Raw genomic sequence first — 21,089 nt, 5'->3', positions numbered from 1 at the left:
TCGAAAGGGGGTGTGACATTCATATTTTGTCAATATTCAGTGTTTTATCGTTCATAGAAAAATGTAAAATTCCATTCCGTTTTTTAAGGCGGTCTGTCATGACGTTTTTAGCATTCAATCAGACATTATTGTGAGGTTTTGTGTTAGTGTTCCTAAAAATAGATATACCGGCCCCCAGACACATTTTTTTCTCTAAATGTGGCCCCCGAGTCAAAATAATTGCCCAGGCCTGGCTTAGATGCAGCTGCTCGGCCATGGAAACCCATTCCATGAAGCTCTCTGCGTACTGTATGTGGGCTAATTGGAAGGTCACATGAAGTTTGGAGCTCTGTAGCAACTGACTGTGCAGAAAGTCTTTGCACTATGCGCTTCAGCATTCGCTGACCCCTCTCTGTCAGTTTACGTGGCCTACCATTTGGTGGCTGAGTTGCTGTTGTTCCCAAACTCCTTACTTTTCTTATAATGAAGTTGACTTTGGAATATTTAGGAGCGAGGAAATTTCACGACTGGATTTGTTGCACAGGTGACATCCTATGACAGTTCCACGCTGGAAATCACTGGAGCGGCCCATTCTTTCACAAATGTTTGTAGAAACAGTCTCCATGTCTAAGCGCTTGATATTATACACCGGGCCAAGTGATTGGGACACCTGATTCTCATCAATTGGATGGGTGGCCAAATACTTTTGGCAATATAGTGTAGTTCCTGGAAGCGAGAGGTTTGGAATTTAATCATTTGTAACATTTTTGCCCTTGGGGAGGTCTGCGGATTATCCATATATAGTATAGATTTACCCAAAATACTTTGCGCACGTCCGCCATTGTAGTCCAATACTGGAGTCAATAAACTCCTTCTTATTCGCTATCCACTTTGCTATGCATGTTACACGGGGTTTAAAAGAGGCAAAAAAAAAATCAAGCCTGGCATTCTAAAACATGCTTTTATTATTCGCAACAGGAAGTCGTGCAGGTTGAGGCGAGCACACAGACGTCTGCAGTCAAACCAAGCAGTCATCTGTCACCCGTTGTAAAAGACGGGCAAGTTATTTCCCAAAACCATACTCTCCTTTGCGCCGTGCTTGTCGATGGTCACCAAATAGGCCACGCCTCCACTGGAGCCGTCCCGGTTCATGGCGAGGGCGAGCGCTGCGAGAGAGAGCGTCGATGAAGGCCGAGCCCGACCAAAGCATGCCTCATCTTTCTGTGAGCGAGGCGCACTTACTGTTGAGCACAAACTTCTGGCACGCGGCTCTGCCCATACCCTCTCGGTATTCTGCGTCCACAAAGCCGTACACGTACGAGCTGCCGGAGCCGCCCACGAAAAAGGGCTGTCGTACCAGGCCGCCACTAAGGGTGGAATACACCTGGGAGGGGTCAGAGGAGAGCATCATGATGTGGACGCCGTGTAAAAAATAGTTAACCCAGAAGACGTCACGACATTCTGCAAGCATTATATCCCGCCCTCTTCCTGGTTTGACCATGTAAAATAAGATCCACCAATCAATCAATCAATCAATCAATCAAAGTTTACTTATATCGCCCTTAATCACAAATGTCTCAAACGCTTTACAAATTTGCGGCCATATTTTAAAAATTACCGTACAATTTTAAGTTTTTATCATAGCCAAACCTTTTTTTCTAAAAGTGTAGTGTCTAAAACATTAGTTTTTTCATAGTTATTACCCATGTATTGTGTGTTGTTTACTTTTTTTAAATGATTTCAAAACGGCACAGCCGTTTTGAATTGTTTTCACTGCACTGAACATTTTTCTTTCCCAATTAATGAAACTATCAACCAGTTTTTTTTTTACTATTTAAAAGGAACTTTGGACTTTTTCTGGATTTTGAACACATAACCTTTAAACCAGGGGTGTCCAAAGTGTGGCCCGGGGGCCATTTGCGGCCCACAGCTCATGTTTTACCAGCCACATCATTCTAAAAATACTAAAACTTTTTTTTTAAACATTAAAACGTGGAATAAAAGAGTAAATAGGTGAAATGCAACGAGAAAAAAAGTTGCATTGTTGACTCTAATATGATTTTTAAAATAATTTTTCAAAAAATAATAATGAGTCAAAATCAATGTTGCTATGAATTATTGACTGATTTAAGGACAAAAAGGACACAAATAAAACAAACACGAAAAATGTGAAAACATTTTTTTTTAAATACATACAAATTATATACTAATACTAATTATACTAATTATATTGACTGTCATTATAAATATACTAAACTAATTACACTATATACTATCTGAAGCTGATATAGAGATTTAAGTGTTGAATGTAAAAAAAATTAAATAAAAAATAAGAAGCATAACCATTTTATGAGTGGGGCACTTTTGGATCCCCAAAAATTTTAGTGGAATTAAAAAACACCTGCCTTTGCTAAAAATAATAATAATAATAAATTAAAATCAATTTTGCTATGAATTATTGACCTATTTAGGGATCAAATTACTTCACATCAAATATTCCACTTTGAAAATCTTTTTGGGAAAAATATTGTATATTTTGTATTTTTGCCCCAAAAAATTGGGTGACTTATTTTTAACCTTTTATAAGACTGAAACCCTTGTGGGTCCCTAGGACCTAACTTGAGCGAGCCCCAAAGGTTAAAAAAAAAGTGTATATTGTATTGGTTTTGAAAATGAAGAAAATATCAAAATGGCCCCCGCCTGCTTTGATTTTTCAGTGTGCGGCCCTCAGTGGAAAAAGTTTGGACACCCCTGCTTTAAACATATTGGATTGAACTGAATTGTAATTAATAATAATAATGCCTTGTAAATAGAGACGTCGATAAATGCTTTAAAATGTAATATCGGAAATTATCGGTATCGGTTTCAACCTCCCAATTTTCCCGGGAGACTCCCGAATTTCAGTGCCCCTCCTGAAAATTTCCAGAGGCAACCATTCTCCTGATTTCCACCTGGCCAACATTATTGAGGGCGTGCCTTAAAGGCACTGTCTTTAGCGTCCTCTACAACCTGTCGTCACGTCCGCTTTTCCTCCATACAAACAGCGTTCCGGCCCAGTCACATAATATATGCGGCTTTTACACACACACAAATGAATGCAAGGCATACTTGATCAACAGCCATACAGGTCACACTGAGGGTGGATGTATAAACAACTTTAACACTGTTACAAATATGCGCCACACTGTGAACCCACACCAAACAAGAATGACAAACACATTTCGGGAGAACATCCGCACCGTAACACAACATAAACACAACACAACAGAACAAATACCCAGAACCCCTTGCAGCACTAACTCTTCCGGGACGCTACAATATACACCCCCCGCTACCACCAACCCCCCCCCCCCCATCTCCCGAATTCGGAGGTCTCAAGGTTGGCAAGTATGCTCTAGTATACTCTGGACTGAAGCTGTGTGCCTTCATTGTTTTTGTAGCTGTTGTTTTGAGGCATGTTTAAAAAAATAATGCACTTTGTGACTTCAATAATAAATATGGCAGTGCCATGTTGGCACTTTTTTCCATAACTGGAGTTGAAGTTGTTCTCTTATTTTGGAAAACATTGTTTTTGATTGATTGATTGAAACTTGTATTAGTAGATTGCACAGTACAGTACATATTCCGTACAATTGACCACTAAATGGTAACACCCGAATAAGTTTTTCAACTTGTTTAAGTCGGGGTCCACGTTAATCAATTCATGGTAAAGTTACATTGTTTAATGCATCCAGCGGGGCATCACAACAAAATTAGGCATAATAATGTGTTAATTCCACGACTGTATATATCGGTATCGGTTGATATCGGAATCTGTAATTAAGAGTTGGACAATATCGGAATATCGGATATCGGCAAAAAAGCCATTATCGGACATCTCTACTTGAAAATGACTAATAATACATAATTTCTTAATATCAAATTATAAACTTGAACTGCATTTTGTTGGTTGTGTCTTTAATGCACATGCTTCCTTAGCTAAATATACTTTTAGTTTATCGCTTTTAATTGGTTCCATGTCTGGCCAGGGTAAATTACTTCCCGCAAAGTAGGATTTTTAAAATATTTTTATAACTACGGCCTAAAAACCTGTTTGACTTTCTAAGTAGCCAACCATCCATTCATTTCCTACTGCTTAGCTCTTTCAGGTTTGCTGGGGAGCTGGAGCCTATCCCAGCTGCACTCGGGCGGAGGGTATATATGTTTTTTATTATTAAAAAAAACCCTGTAAAAATGAAAGAACACCCACATAGTATCCCTTACAAGCTGCAAACTTTAAAGCGTGATGTTGCTTAGAGCCACAAAAAGCCTAGCTGAAAAGCAATGATTAGAAGTAGCGAATAGTAAGCGTATCATTTCACTAACCGGTTCAACAGGATAAACAACAACCATAGCCTCTCTTTTGTGTACAACATGTGCATGCACAATGGACATGTTAGACAGCTTATACATTTCAACAATTTCTACAAGTTTACCTTCTCATTGTGACGAATATGGACATTTATTTGTTAAATATGTCCCTTTGAACCACAATGACTAACATACATTTCCCGTAGGTGGTATTTGTTGTTTACTTTGGGTTTCAAAAAGTTTGATGTACTGTCATACACAGCAGTTTTCCTTTTTTGTGCATTATAAGTCATAAATAAACATTAGCAAAAACATCTGCTAAAATTGGAGTCTATTCGGCCCTCTAAATACCCATCCAAAAAACGCCAACATTACACCATTTACATTTTGTGACCGGAATTTTACACCCAGATATGGCGAGGAAGATACAAAAAGACGCTCGTTTGGACCCACCTTTTTTTTTTTAACCATTCCCGAGGATTATGATGAATTCTTCATCTAAACGGGAAGTTATGAACATCTAATCAGTCGTCATACCAGTGAGAGAAGACATTGTACAGTAAGTGATTGTTTCATTTAGGGCTGCAACTAACGATTAATTTGATAATCGATTAATCTGTCGATTATTACTTCGATTAATGATCGGATAAAAGAGACAAACTACATGTCTATCCTGTGCAGTATTTTATTGGAAAAAAAACAGCATACTGGCACCATTCTTATTTTGATTATTGTTTCTTAGCTGTTTTAAATGTTGCAGTTTATAAATAAAGGTTTATTTAAAAAAATATTTTTATTTTTTTTAAAGGAAAAAAAAAAAAGCCTCTGCGCGTAGCATAGATCCAACGAATCGATGACTAAATTAATGGGCAACTATTTTTATAATCGATTTTAATCGATCGATTTAATGGATTAGTTGTTGCAGCCCTAGTTTCATTATGTTTCCTGTCTCTCTTGAAGTCTGTCGTGAGTAGTAGTCAGTGTTGTTAAAGGAAAAAGCAAACGTTGTGATTAGAGATGTCCGATATTATCGGCCGATAAATGCTTTAAAATGTAATATCGGAAATTATCGGTATCGGTTTCAAAATTATCGGTATCGGTTTCAAAAAGTACAATTTATGACTTTTTAAAACGCCGCTGCGTACACGGACGTAGGGAGAAGTACAGAGCACCAATAAACCTTAAAGGCACTGTCTTTGCCTGCCGGCCCAGTCACATAATATCTACGGCTTTTCACACACATAAGTGAATGCAAGGCAAATTGGTCAACAGCCATACAGTTCACACTGAGGGTGGCCGTATAAACAACTTTAACACGGTTACAAATATGCGCCACACTGTGAACCCACACCAAACAAGAATGGGAAACACATTTCGGGAGAACATCCGCACCGTAACACAACATAAACACAACAGAACAAATACCCAGAATCCCTTGCAGCACTAACTCTTCCGGGACGCTACAATATACACCCCCGCTACCCCCCCACACCTCAACACCGCCCACCTCAACCTCCTCATGCTCTCACAGGGAGAGCATGTCCCAAATTCCAAGCTGCTGTTTTGAGGCATGTTAAAAAAAATAATGCACTTTGTGACTTCAATAATAAATGTGGCAGTGCCATGTTGGCACTTTTTTCCATAATTTGAGTTGATTTATTTTAGAAAACCTTGTTACATTGTTTAATGCATCCAGGCATCACAACAAAATTAAGCATAATAATGTGTTAATTCCACGACTGTATATATCGGTATCGTTTGATATCGGAATTGGTAATTAAGAGTTGGACAATATCGGAATGTCGGATATCGGCAAAAAAGCCATTATCGGACATCTCTAGTTGTGATGCGTCCCTGAAATGAATGCGCAAAAAATATGTCAATATTACGTGTTATTTTGAATGTTCCTGCTACACATTACATATATACTTACATCATGTACTATATATAAAACGCTGATGGAGTTGTTTGGATGTTTTTTAGAGCGCTGTATAGGTGGACTCTTATTGACGCCATAGTTAGCTAGCTTTTGCTGATGCTTATTTATGAGTTAAAATGTATTAAAAAAAAAAGAAAAACGTGTTCTTGTCTTACGTAAGAATTGTGAGTTATAGCCCCAAAATGAGGGTAATATGTTTTTTTGGTCCTTATGTATTTTCTGATGTACATTTCGCCAATGGGAGCGTGTTTGAGAGCCGCTGCAGGTCACTAAACGCTGCATGAATGCAGCGCAGGAGTGCAAAAATGCCCCCAAATTACACTTTCACCAAAAAAAAGCATGTTTTATTGTAACTTTATGAGCTGGAGTATATTTAGAACTATATTTAGACGTATTATTTTGGTTCATTTCGTCAGTAAAACTAACGTCAAGCTGCACACGTCTGTTGTTTAGTTGTCCATACTCTTTATTAAGGCTGAAACGACGCGTCGACGTAGTCGACGTCATCGGTTACGTAAATACGTCGACGCCGTTTTTGTGCGTCGACGCGTCGCATATTTACGTCACACTACCGTCATGGCGGAGCGCAAAGCAGACTGTGCGAGCGAGGGGAAAAACGCACGCCAAAAGTCGTCAAAAGTGTGGGAGTATTTCAATACACAGCCTAATAATGTTGTTGTATGCACACTGTGTCGAGCGGAAATGGCCTTTCATAGCAGCACAACGGCTATGAACGAACATTTGAAAAGAAAACCATCAACCATCAACTAGTCAATCGTCCGCGTTAGCATACGTTGTCATCATTACACAAATACATGAATGTGTCATTTGTATCTGCTAGGGGTGTAACGGTATGTGTTTTGTATTGAACCGTTTCGGTACGGGGCTTTCGGTTCGGTACGGGGGTGTACCGAACGAGTTTCTAAGCTAAAGCTAACTTTATCTGCCAAAGTCTTAACAAGTTGCTTTGCTTGTCTGCCTCTGTCTCAGCACGCAGCATTGTCCCACCCATACAACCATCTGATTGGTACACACGCAGCATTGTCCCACCCACACAACCATCTGATTGGTACACACGAAGCATTATCAGCCAATCAGCAGTGCGTATTCATAGCGCATGTAGTCAGCACTTCAGCGTCGAGCAGATAGGTGTTTAGCAGGTGAGCATCAGGCAGCGGACTCTCCCCAAATGATAATAAACACCTCCCAGTCAACTACTAGTAACATCACTATGAGCCCGTTGACCTACTAGAAACTTAAACTGCAGCTCAGCTCGCTCGCAGTCCTGGTTTGAGGTGAAGGCTAATTACCTCTCAGTTCCAGCCACATCGACCCCTTCTGAGCGCCTATTTTCAGCTGCTGGGAATATTGTAAACAAGAAAAGAAGCAAAGCAAGTAGACATGCTAACCTTTCTTCATTACAACTGTTAGTCACTCACTGGAATGAGTAGAATTGGTTATTGTGTACTGTGTTGGACTGGATGTTTATTTTGCACATTTTAAAAGCAATACTTAATGTTTACAGTGCTCCAGAATATTTAGATTGGCACTTTTTTGTATTGGATGTTTATCTTTATTTTTGCACATTTTAGCAAATAAGCAATACTTTCACTTTTGTTGAAATGTTTACACTGTTGTTACAGAATATTTCGTTTTGCACTTTTTTGTATTGGATGTTTATCTTTATTTTTGCACATTTTAAAGCAAAATAAGCAATACTTTTACTTTTGAAATGCTTATACTATTGCAGAATATTAAGATTTGCACTGGATGTTTACTTTTATATTTGCACATTAAAAAGCAAATAAGCTACTTTTAATTTTGTTAAATGTTAAAAGTTTTAAATGTTTACATTGTTACAGAATATTTTGTCATGTTGTTGTCAATGTTGACTGAGTGGCCATACTTTTTTTTTTGTAAATAAAAACCATGCCTTTTGAAAAAACTGGCCTACTTTTATTTTTTCATCTTCATTTTAAATAATAAAAAATAAAAAAAATCGGTAAAAGGAAAAATAATCTATAGATGAATCGAAAAAATAATCTATAGATTAACCGATTAATCGAAAAAATAATCTATAGATTAATCGATAGAAAAATAATCGTTAGCTGCAGCCTTACTCTTTATACTTGACTCTGGTTTGATATTGTCATTACTGCCACAAGTGGTGGAAAATTGTATTGCAACTGAATACCGCTGCTGCCCATACATCTTTTTTGGCGGCTTCTAGAAGGCGCTCGCGGCCAAACTATGGTTAAAAACACTGGTTTAGGTCATTAGGGCCTAGAAGCCATAAGAGGGCGGCATATTAAAGCATACTTGCTCGACAGCACCAAGTATCACAAACCATGATTTTTGTGTGGGAAAACATTTACGTACTTTTGTGTAAATTGCGATTGACTGAAAGTATCTCTTCTCTCTTCTTGTTTGACGACTTTATTAGAACAATTTCAAATATGTTTGCTTGCTCATTTTAGCGTTTCAGCACGCTAACCTTGTCTGCCATGACTCACTGAAAGTATCTCTTCTCCCGTCTCCTTGCTCATTTAGCAAAGCACCATTGTTCCCAGTGGGGGGCACTTTCCACTGAGTTATGTCATACGCTCTCCCCCCCCCCTCCAAACTGAGCTTACTCCCTCCGTCCCACCTTGTATTATAAAGAATTACGCGTCTCTCTTCCTATTTTACGTACTTTTCTATGAACGTGACCTGTGCCTAAAGACAGTTTTGTTTGACTACTTTATTAGAACAATTTCCAATATGTTTGCGTGCTCATTTTAGCGTTTCATTCATGTTCCCGAGACCTTCTTTGGAACATTTTTTTGTCCCGTGTACCACAAATGGGCTTTAAATTGTACTAAAGAACATAATCATCAACATTTATTGCGTGACCTATTAGCATTTTTGCTATCATGCCAGGCTGTCCACAGCAATTTCAAGGCTTAAATCCCACTAGCGATGTTTTCCCATCTCATTTTATATGAATTAATTAAGAAAAAAAAGTAAACAAAGTAGAATTGTAATATTTGACATGGCTTTAAAACAGCATTTATTCGCATTAAACACACTTTTGAGAATGAGGTAGCTTATCTGATGTGGCCATTTTGGCGGAAGCCATTTCCTCGGATAGTCACATGACTTGCACATGACAATTACTCCCTAAGTGTCAATTTGTTGCTTAATTAGCTCAAGTCAAGCGCAACGCTGTAAAGAACACTTTTTAGGACCTTTAAGTGTTCTTATGGATCAAGAGTTGAGTTTGAGTTTATTTGGAACATGCAAGCATACAACATGATACATCACAATTTCCAGTTTCTCTTTTCAACATGTTCGAAAAGGAGTAGGAAGAAGCAGAGCTTATTTAATCCTACCCCTTTTCTTTTACATAACAGTTGCTAAAACTTGTGTTCACTTCATGTTGTCAATTTATTCACAATATACTCCATAAGTAATCACAATAAAAAAATGTATAATAATTGGTGAAGTAAGTTATATTTCATATGATGAGATGAGTAAGATTATTTTGAGAATGAATGAATGGATGGATGAAATCAATTCAGAATGTTTATCATGGTTCTTCTTCTTTGTACTTTGTAAACACTTTAAGTTTGAAGACTTTCTTGAAGTGGATCATATTAGTACATTGTTTGATTGCTTTGCTTAATCCATTCCATAATTTAATTCCACATACTGATATACTAAAGGTCTTAAGTGTTGTACGTGCATACAAATGTTTTAAATTACATTTTTCTCTAAAATTATATTTCTCCTCTTTTGTTGAGAAGAATTGTTGTATATTCTTGGGTAGCAGGTTTTAGTTTGCTTTGTGTATAATTTTAGCTGTTTGCAAATTCACTATGTCATGGAATTTCAGTATTTTTGATTCAATAAATAAAGGGTTTGTATGTTCTTTATATCCAACATTATGTATTATTCTAACTGATCTTTTTTGTAACACCTTAATGAATGAAGTGTACTTTTGCAGTTATTTCCCCATATTTCTACACAATAACTCAGATATGGTAACAATAGCGAGCAGTAGAGAATATGGAGTGATTTTTGGTCTAAAACATGTTTTGTTTATTCATTATTGACGTGTTTCTTGCTACTTTATGTTGTATATTTTTTACATGAGATTTCCAGTTCAATTTATCATCAATCATTATACCTAGACATTTGGTTTCATTTACTCTTTCAATTTCTATTCCGTCTATTTGTATTTGTGTTTGACTTTCTCTTCTACTGTTACCAAATAGCATTATTTTAGTTTTACCGCGATTCAACGATAGTCTTTTTTTGTCAAACCATCTTTTTAATTTGTTCATTTTTTCTGTTATTATTCGTATTATCTTCTGCACTGCAAAAACTGAAATCTAAGTAAGATTAAATATCTCAAATAAGGGTGATATTTGCTTATTTTCTGTCTGATAAGATAATTCTTCTCACTAAGCAGATTTTATGTTAGAGTGTTTTACTTGTTTTAAGGGTTTTGGTCCTAAATGAGATTTGATGACCTATATTGAGTAAAACATGCTTGAAACTAGAATATCAACTGAGGCAAAGCTGTGTCATCAACACTCACAAGTGTGAAACTACTTTTTTAAAGTAATAATTTCTTACTTCAAGCATGAAAAAAAAATCATGATGCCGAGCGCATATCATTATGTCAAGATAATGGCACTAGCATTTACTTAAATTAAGAATATTTTTCAACATATTGAGCAAAAAGGTCTCTTTTTTTTCTACCAAGAAAAGTGTACTTGTTATTAGTGAGAATATTTTTATTTTAAAGGTATTTTTGGGTTCATTGAGGTTAGCTCATTTGACTTGTTTTGGAAAGTCTTGACAAGCCACATTTTCTTGTAATATTGGCAGATAATTTTGCTTAGTTCAAATAAAATACCCCTAATTTTTATATATTTTTTTCTTGTTTTTGAACACTGACTTTTTGCAGTGTGTGTGTTCTCTCCTGAACAAAACGCTGTTGTATCATCCGCAAATAATAATAGGTAGCGTTTGCATCCATCGCATGCTTCATTTGTTGAATTCTGACCTGCCCTCCGTCTCTTCGGTCCCAGCCTGCCACGATGAGATGCGCCGACAGCTCGTCCCTGTAGAGATACGAGTAGTTCTTCACCATGGTGGCGGCGGCGCCGACCCGGGGATCCTCCCCGATCTCTGCACTGCCCAGAACAAAGGTACACAGATATCTCAAATGATATTCTCGTGTGCGGTGCAACTTAAAGATATTTATCATTCATTTGATGTTAGCCGCCCCAAAATGTTGAGGACCGCCACAAATACATTTTTGATCTACCTGTGAAGGCGTATCTGGTGCCGTAGCAGCTCAGCAATGGCCTGTGCGTCCGCCGCCGAGCCCGACAAAGCACAGTAGATCTTTTGGTGGAGAGGGTACAGCTTGTTCATCACCGGGTTCACCACTGCATCCCTTGGGAGGGTAAGAGGAATATTTCCTATTTTTAGTAAACCCTACTCCAGTGGCTCTCAAACTTTACCACCATCATGACCAACATTAAAATACAGTAGCGTAGTAGGCCTAAGTATTCATTAAAAACAAGGCAGAGGTTTAGAGTTTTTTTTTTACTAAAACAAAGCAGAGGTTTAGAGGTTTTTTTCACTAGGCCACCTACTCAGTGTCCGCCCTGAGATCGGTAGGTTGTGAGTTCAAACCCCCGGCCGAGTCATACCAAATACTATCAAATTAAGACAAGTCATAAAATGCCCTTTCATTGACACATACTTATAAATTAAAAGCACACCTATCATTTACATCATAACTAGACAATACATGCTCTCGTTCACATCTGTCATCATTTGTAAAAACAACCATGATTTCAACAGATACACCTCACAGCTTACAACAAAATTTTCTCATGCATAAATATAATAGACATTAAGTTGACATGTCAAACATAGTGCCCACCTCAGTGACCGTGTGAGCAACTTTGATTGCTCCAAAGGCACTTTTTAAAGGCCTACTGAAATGATTTTTTTTTATTTAAACAGGGATAGCAGATCCATTCTATGTGTCATACTTGATCATTTTGCGATATTGCCATATTTTTGCTGAAAGGACTTAGTAGAGAACATCGACGATAAAGTTCGCAACTTTTGGTCGCCGATAAAAAAAGCCTTGCCTGTACCGGAAGTAGCGTGACGTCACAGGTTGAAAGGCTCCTCACATTTCCCCATTGTTTACACCAGCAGCGAGAGCGATTCGAACCAAGAAAGCGACGATTACCGCATTAATTTCAGCGAGGATGAAAGATTCGTGGATGAGGAACGTAAGAGTGAAGGACTAGAGTGCAGTGCAGGACTTTTTTTTTTCCGCTCTGACCGTAACTTAGGTAGCATGGGGCTTAACTGCAGATATAAAAGTTCACCTCCAGGCAGCTACAACCCTAAACTAACACCCTCCCCGGATTGCTAATAATCAAATGTAAACAATCAAATGCAGATACTTTTTCTTTTTCTTATGCCTTCTGATCTCTCTCTCTCTCTCTCTCTCTCTCTATGTCCACTACTTGATGTCCATATCCCCCCCCCCCTCCACACCCCTGATTGTAAATAATGTAAATAATTCAATGTGATTATCTTGTGTGATGACTGTATTATGATGATAGTATATATGATAGTATATATCTGTATCATGAATCAATTTAAGTGGACCCCGACTTAAACAAGTTGAAAAACGTATTCGGGTGTTACCATTTAGTGGTCAATTGTACGGAATATGTACTTCACTGTGCAACCTACTAATAAAAGTCTCAATCAATCAATCAAATTGGATTCCACACTTTGTCCTTTTTCTATTGTGGATCACGGATTTGTATTTTAAACCACCTCGGATACTATATCCTCTTGAAAAGGAGAGTCGAGAACGCGAAACGCACATTCACAGTGACTTTTATCTCCACGACAATACATCGGCGAAGCACTTTAGCTACGGAGCTAACGTGATAGCATCGGGCTTAACTGCAGCTATAAACAAAATTTAAAAAAACCCTGACTGGAAAGATAGACAGAAAATCAACAATACTATTAAACCATGGACCTGTAACTACACGGTTAATGCTTTCCAGCCTGGCGAAGCTTAACAATGCTGTTGCTAACGACGCCATTGAAGCTAACTTAGCTACGGGACCTCACAGAGCTATGCTAAAAACATTAGCTATCCACCTACGCCAGCCAGCCCTCATCTGCTCATCAACACCCGTGCTCACCTGCGTTCCAGCGATCGACGGAGCGACGAAGGACTTCACCCGATCATCGATGCGGTCGGCGTCTAGCGTCGGATAGCGCGTCTGCTATCCAAGTCAAAGTCCTCCTGGTTGTGTTGCTGCAGCCAGCCGCTAATACACCGATCCCACCTACAGCTTTCTTCTTTGCAGTTTTCATTGTTCATTAAACAAATTGCAAAAGATTCACCAACACAGATGTCCAGAATACTGTGGAATTTTGCAATGAAAACTGAGCTTTTTGTATCGGATACAATGGTGTCCGAATACTTCCGTTTCAACCATTGACGTCACGCGCATACGTCATCATACATAGACGTTTTCAACCGGAAGTTTCGCGGGAAATTTAAAATTGCACTTTATAAGTTAACCCGGCCGTATTGGCATGTGTTGCAATGTTAAGATTTCATCATTGATATATAAACTATCAGACTGCGTGGTTGGTAGTAGTGGGTTTCAGTAGGCCTTTAAGTTCAATTGTGAATGAAGAATAATCTGTTTGACTTTTCAAGTTTGTTGTGAGGTTGTTCCATTCCTTTATCACTTTATATGAAAAGGCTGATTGTGCCAAAGAGGTTTTACTTCTGAGTACGTTACACTGCGCCCTGGTATGTACAGTAATTAATGATTACCCGGTAATATAAACGGATTGCAATTAAGAGTGAAAGTTTTTACTTCTGTGACGACCTTCATAAAGTTTTGTAAGCAATCAGAAATATCAAGCAGCTAAAATGCACCAAACGTGGATAAGTGTGGAAAGACTGTTTGGCATTTTTCCCATAATGCATTGTAATGGATTAGTCATTTTGATTTTTTTATGGCGCTTGGACATTTTTTATAATACCCACAAAGTTCAGGGAGCGGGTTTTGTTATGTTATGTTGTAGGGGCGGTATGGCGTAGTGGGTAGAGCGGCCGTGCCAGAAACCTGAGGGTTGCAGGTTCGCTCCTCGCCTCTTGACATCCAAATCGCTGCCGTTGTGTCCTTGGGCAGGACACTTCACCCTTGCCCATGGTGCCGCTCACACTGGTGAATGAATGATGAATGAATGATAGGTGGTGGTCGGAGGGGCCGTAGGCACAAACTGGCAGCCTTGCTTCCGTCAGTCTACCCCAGGGCAGCTGTGGCTACAAAAGTAGCTTACCACCACCAGGTGTGAATGAATGATGGGTTCCCACTTCTCTGATAGCGCTTTGAGTACCTAATAATAGAAAAGCGCGATATAAAATCTAATCCATTATTATTATTATGTGTGATCATGTTTGTTGACTTTTTGTGTAGTACTGGCCATTCAATCAACTCAATTTGTCACTTTTGTACAAAAAGGGCTATTTTTTGGCGCATTTAAAAATCAATAAACCCGCATCGGCACTGCAAAATGTCTGTGTTCAAAAACAAGAAAAAAAATTACAAAAATTAGGGGTATTTTGCTTGAACTAAGCAAAATTATCTCCCAATAGAACAAGAAAACTTGGCTTGTCAAGACTTTCCAAAACAAGTAAAATTAGCTAACCTCAATGAACCCCAAAATACCTTAAAATAAGTATATTCTCACTAATAACAAGTGCACTTTTCTTGGTAGAAAAAACAAATATGAGACCTTTTTGCTCAATATGTTGAAAAATATTCTTAAATTAAGTAAATGCTAGTGCCATTATCTTGACATAATGATATGCGCTCGGCATTACGTTTCTTGGAACCAGCAAACTTATACTAAAAACTAGTTTATTGTTCTTAATGGGAAGGCAACAAGGCAACCGCTTGTTACTCTCGGGGTCTACTAGCCGCTCAGGGAAATCATATTGTCTAAAAATGCATTTTTCCATTTATAACATGATATCATCATGCCAAGTGCGTGCTCTTTCAGTCAATTAGTGCGCAAGGAATATATGTTTTTATAATATATATTTACAGCCTGGCCCCCGGACAATTTTTTTTGGATTGAAATTTTGAAGAATTTATCTGAATGTACATGAACTATTTATTTCTGTTCAAAATTGTTTGAAATGTCAAATGTTTAAATATTAACTGTCAGTTTACTGTACTGTGCCAACTGTACTACTATATGAGTACATATTGTCTATTGTTTCATTGAAAATAAAACAGCAAAGTCCATTTGGCTGTCATCTGTTTTAATTATGAGACACAATTGTGTCAAAATCATGATTTTTTTATTTCATGCTTGAAATAAATAAATAAATTATAAATGGGTTATACTTGTATAGCGCTTTTCTACCTTCAAGGTACTCAAAGCGTTTTGACAGTATTTCCACATTTACCCATTCACACACACATTCACACACTGATGGCGGGAGCTGCCATGCAAGGCGCTAACCAGCAGCCATCAGAGGCAAAGGGTGAAGTGTCTTGCCCAAGGACACAACGGACGTGACTAGGAAGGTAGAAGGTGGGGGTTGAACCCCAGTAACCAGCAACACTCCAATTGCTGGCACAGCCACTCTACCAACTTCGCCACGCCGTAAGAAATTATTACTTTAAAAAAGTAGTTTTATACTTGTAAGTGTTGATGACACAGCTTTGCAACAGTTAATATTCTAGTTTCAAGCATGTTTTACTCAATATAGGTAATCAAATCTCAGCAACAAGCTGTAATATCTTACTGAGATCATTTAGGACCAAAACACTTAAAACAAGTAAAACACTAACATAAAATCTGCTTAGTGAGAAGAATTATCTTATCAGACAGAAAATAAGCAAATATCACCCTTATTTGAGATATTTCATCTAACTTAGATTTCAATTTTTGCAGTGGGATGTGGTACTGTCAAAACAAAAATAATTGTAAAAAACATATTGAATGTGAAAAAATATATTTGAACTCACAACACCGCTCGTAGTTGGTTGATTTGAGTGGAAGTGGCAGGCAAATCGTTACATCTGCCACCTTATCAACGTTTTGCTCTGCTACTTTGTTGGTTAAAAAACGTGAGTGCCGCTGATTTCTCCGCTGGCCGGGTATGGCTCTGGTGCCACTTTCTGATTTCGTAAATCACAACTTGTGATTGGATACCTGGGAGTGACAAGTGAGTATCCAGTCCCAGTCACGTTCAACATAAGGCTACTGTTAACGACTTGTGATCTGATCGGCTATCGCAACTGTCTTTTAACTGAATGTCCTCCGTTTGTTAAACTGCACAGCCGCCGCTAATGTTGGGTCAAAAGGCCTCCGGAAGAATTCATACAGCGTTGGCAACAAGCTAGCTGAATTCTGATTGGTTAAAAGAGCCACACTGGAGCCTAATATGACATGAAGAGAATATGATGAAAACTTGTATATATTTATGGAAAGTAAACTAAAAATAAAATTAACTTTTATTAATTAATGATCATGATTTATGTTAGGCCAGCAGAGAAGGCCTTGCTGGCCCTGACAGCACACCACTGACATCTCGCGGGCCCCATTTGGCCTGAGGGCTGTAGTTTGGACACCCTTGCTCTAAAGTAACGGTACTCTTACTTAAATGCAATATTTCGCTACTCTACCCACCTCTTTTAGCAACACTAGCATAGCTATGTGAGCTACATGCTAACATTACGCACACATTCTAACAGCAGCATCATGGTAGGTTAGCGTGTTCGGTAAAAAAAAAAAAATGTCTGTAACGGACTGACAAAAGTTGGCAGAGCTTCATTTTAAGATTTGTAGCAAAGCCTTTTTTGTTTGTGTGTTTTAGTGCATGCACAGGCTGGGCTCATCTTGTTACAGGTGGGACTTAGCGTACCTTCAAAAATAGGAACGACATAAAAATAAGAAGTTGCTGATAGTGTGTTTGACGGATACACTGTAGAAGTGTGTCCTCCATGGTGAATACTGTACGTTATTATTGCATTATTTCATTAAACTACCGTATTTTTCGGACTATAAGTCACAGTTTTTTTCATAGTTTGGCCGGGGGTGCGACTTATACTCAGGAGCGACTTATGTGTGAAATTATTAACACATTACCTTAAAATATCAAATAATATTATTTAGCTCTTTCACGTAAGAGACTAGACGTATAAGATTTCATGGGATTTAGCGATTAGGAGTGACAGATTGTTTGGTAAACGTATAGCATGTTCTATATGTTATAGTTATTTGAATGACTCTTACCATAATATGTTACGTTAACATACCAGGCACGTTCTCAGTTGGTTATTTATGCCTCATATAGCGTACACTTATTCAGCCTGTTGTTCACTATTCTTTATTTATTTTAAATTGCCTTTCAAATGTCTATTCTTGGTGTTGGGTTTTAGCAAATACATTTCCCCAAAAAATGCGACTTATACTCCAGTGCGACTTATATATGTTTTTTTCCTTATTTATTATGCATTTTCGGCCGGTGCGACTTATACTCCGGAGCGACTTATACTCCGAAAAATACGGTACTGTAATTTTTTGTACTACTGTTTATTTATACAGCTTTTCTTATCTTAAAGTTTTTTTTTTACTTTCAAAAAGCGTGTGACGTGTTTAAAATGGTGCGGTTCGGGGGAGGGGCAAGCACACAAGCTCGACATACGTACTAATTGTGGAAGAATATGACATTTGTCAACATAAACAAGTATCAAATAATTATAGTTGCATACTACTTACACGAACAAAGTCTCCAAGGCAGTATTAGAAAGTATCCAGTAACAAACGTGTCTGCATAATTCAACTTACCGTCATGAGCTTAAAAACCAAAACCAGCCAAAAAAAGAAAAAATACCACTCTGCTTTAATTTAAAGACAGCATAAGTCCATTCCAGCAAATAAACTGTGTTTTTTTAGTACATTAACTATATTTATCAAGTATTAGGACAATGCTAAACATGTTACACACCAGCTAATAGTGTAGATCCATACACAGTGTGGAGCCGCTCCCCTAAGTTAATAATAATCACCTCCAATACAGCAAATAAACTGCATTTTTTTAGTATATTAAGTATATTTATCAAGTATCATTATCAAGTATTAGGACAGCGCTAAACATGTTACACACCAGCTAATTGTGTATATCCATACACAGTGTGGAGCCGCTCCCCTAAGTTAATAATAATCACCTCCAATACAGCAAATAAACTGCATTTTTTAGTACATTAAGTATCTTTATGAAATATTAAGATGGTGCTAAACATGTTACACACCGAGAGCAAGCATGCATACACCTTATACAACCTAAGTCACTTAGGTTGTATAAGGTGTATGAGGAAAGAGTTTTTTTCATTCATGATGTCATGAAAAGACTTCAGAAGTAAGCATTTCAGCGCCTCCTCTATCCAAAGTAGAGCAAACAAGCAAGAGAGATGATTGATTTTTTACCCATATTTCTGTTGGAACATCATCCACTTTTGCATGATAGGCAAATAGTTGCAACGATGTCCAAATACTTCTGATATAATATAACATATGATCGACATAAAACAGATGCAATTCCTAGATCAGGGAGGTCAAACTTGTTTTCATTGAGGGCCACATCGCAGTTATGGCTACCATCAGAGGGCCGCTTGTAACAGTGAATAATGTATGAATTTGCCTCTGGATTTCATTATTAATTATATAAGTTGTTTTAAGTAGACTGTCGATTTTACAGAAACATTTTTACATTTACAAAATGTTACTGTAAAATAGTGTTGTTGTTTTTTACAACATTTTACGGTAAATGGAAAAACAGTACCACTGTTTTTTGGGGGGGTTTTAACGGAAAAAGCTGGCAGCTTAGTTGCCAGAATTTTTGTGTTTTAAATTTAAATTGGTTTTTTCAACATTATATTGTTAATGGAAAAACAGTACTAGGTTTTTTTTTTATTCTTTCAACTTATCTGCCAGTTTTTCTACCATAAAAACAAATGTACCATATTTCCATTTACAGTAATACACTGTTAAAAACAACAACCGTAGATTTTACAGTCCAAAACTGGCAGCTCAGTCAACACAATTTTAACACAAGATTCAATTTACAGCAATATGCTGTAAAGAACAACGTAACATTTATTGTAATTTTTATTAATTTAATGGGTAGTTTGCTGTAAAGTTAAGTATTTTTATTTAGACAAAAACACGTTTGGAAAGTATGATAATATACTGTAATATTTGTTGCAATATTGGATAGTATTAAAATTTTAAAGGTAATAAAATGTATGTACTGCTTGAAATTTCAAGCAGTACATATATTTTTTCTGTCAAAATGTAAAAAATCCATTACATTTAGTGAGAAAATATCAAGTACTTTATTGACACATATCATTTCCAGGTGTTTGCGGGCCAGATAAAATGATGTCGCGGGCCAGATCTGGCCCCCGGGCCTTGAGTTTGACACTTGTGTCCTAAATGGTACATGTCATGTTTATTGCAAAACTGGAATTATGTACAATTTTTTGGACAAATAATTGGCCAAAAAATTTATTCCACTTCATGTACAAACGTACAATTGCAATAAATGGAAATTGATCATTTGATTTACATAATTTTATTCAGTTGTCCAATGAGTTATTGTCCTCTAACCTACATGTATTTTAAGCAGCATTTCAAATGTATCACCGAACTAAGTAGAATGACAAAATATTGCAATATTGTACCGTGATTCGAGTGTTGTGATACGTTTCGTATCGAGAAGCCATAGCCAAGATCCAGTCCTAGTTTGAAATAAAAAGCTTTATTTCTAATATTTACTGTAAATTATCTTGTAAAATGTGTCTATTTTTATGACAACAGATGAATTGTAGCTATTGCGGCAAATTTTGTCATTTATGCTTTTACTCATATGTTGATCGATATGCATTTTCCCTAATCAAATAAAAGTATTCAATTCAATTAAAATAAAACATAAAAAATTAAAATGAAAAAAATCCTTATTAAAAAAATATATTTAAGTAGAGATGTCCGATAATATCAGCCGATAAATGCTTTAAAAAGTGATATCGGAAATTATCGGTATCGGTTTCAAAAAGTAAAATGTATGACTTTTTAAAACGTTGCTGTGTACACGGACGTAGGGAGAAGTACAGAGCGCCAATAACCCTTAAAGTGCCGGCCCAATCACATAATATCTACAACTTTTCACACACACAAGTGAATGCCATGCATACTTGGTCAACAGCCACACAGGTCACACTGAGGGTGTGCGTATAAACAACTTTAACACTGTTACAAATATACGCCACACTGTGAACCCACACCAAACAAGAATGACAAACACATTTCGGGAGAACATCCGCACCGTAACACAACATAAACACAACAGAACAAATACCCAGAACCCCTTGCAGCACTAACTCTTCCGAGACGCTACAATATACACCCCTCGCTACCCCCCCAACACCCAACCCTGCCTACCTCAACCTCCTCATGCTCTCTCAGGGAGAGAAAGTCCCAAATTCCAAGCTGCTGTTTTGAGGCACGTTAAAAAAAAGAATGCACTTTGTGACTTCAATAATAAATATGGCAGTGCCATGTCGGCATTTTTTTCCATACCTTGAGTTGATTTATTTTGGAAAACCTTGTTACATTGTTTAATGCATCCAGCGGGGCATCACAACAAAATTAGGAATAATAATGTGTTAATTCCACGACTGTA

General features: G+C 37.4%; 1 protein-coding gene and 1 long non-coding RNA gene across 2 annotated transcripts in view; one reads left to right on the top strand and one right to left on the bottom strand.

The window, feature by feature from the left end:
- Positions 1-917: 917 nt before the first annotated feature.
- psmb9a (proteasome 20S subunit beta 9a) overlaps positions 918-21,089 on the bottom strand; it is a 24,502-nt gene continuing 4,330 nt past the window's right edge. The window contains exons 3-6 of the mRNA XM_062047434.1: positions 11,586-11,717; positions 11,322-11,451; positions 1,222-1,363; positions 918-1,145 (exon numbers count right to left, since the gene is read on the bottom strand). Of these exons, the coding sequence (XP_061903418.1) occupies positions 1,018-1,145; positions 1,222-1,363; positions 11,322-11,451; positions 11,586-11,717 (532 nt within the window). The 3' untranslated portion in view covers positions 918-1,017. The remainder of the gene's footprint in view (positions 1,146-1,221; positions 1,364-11,321; positions 11,452-11,585; positions 11,718-21,089) is intronic.
- Positions 11,323-21,089, top strand: part of LOC133650320 (uncharacterized) — a 25,455-nt gene continuing 15,688 nt past the window's right edge. Inside the window, exons 1-2 of the long non-coding RNA XR_009826220.1 lie at positions 11,323-11,466; positions 11,594-11,726. This is a non-coding gene — a long non-coding RNA (uncharacterized LOC133650320). The remainder of the gene's footprint in view (positions 11,467-11,593; positions 11,727-21,089) is intronic.

Source organism: Entelurus aequoreus, linkage group LG05 (assembly GCF_033978785.1).
Source record: "Entelurus aequoreus isolate RoL-2023_Sb linkage group LG05, RoL_Eaeq_v1.1, whole genome shotgun sequence".
Lineage (NCBI taxonomy): Eukaryota > Metazoa > Chordata > Actinopteri > Syngnathiformes > Syngnathidae > Entelurus > Entelurus aequoreus.
Note: the sequence above shows the minus strand (reverse complement) of the source record. Positions and strands in the feature narration are given on the sequence as shown.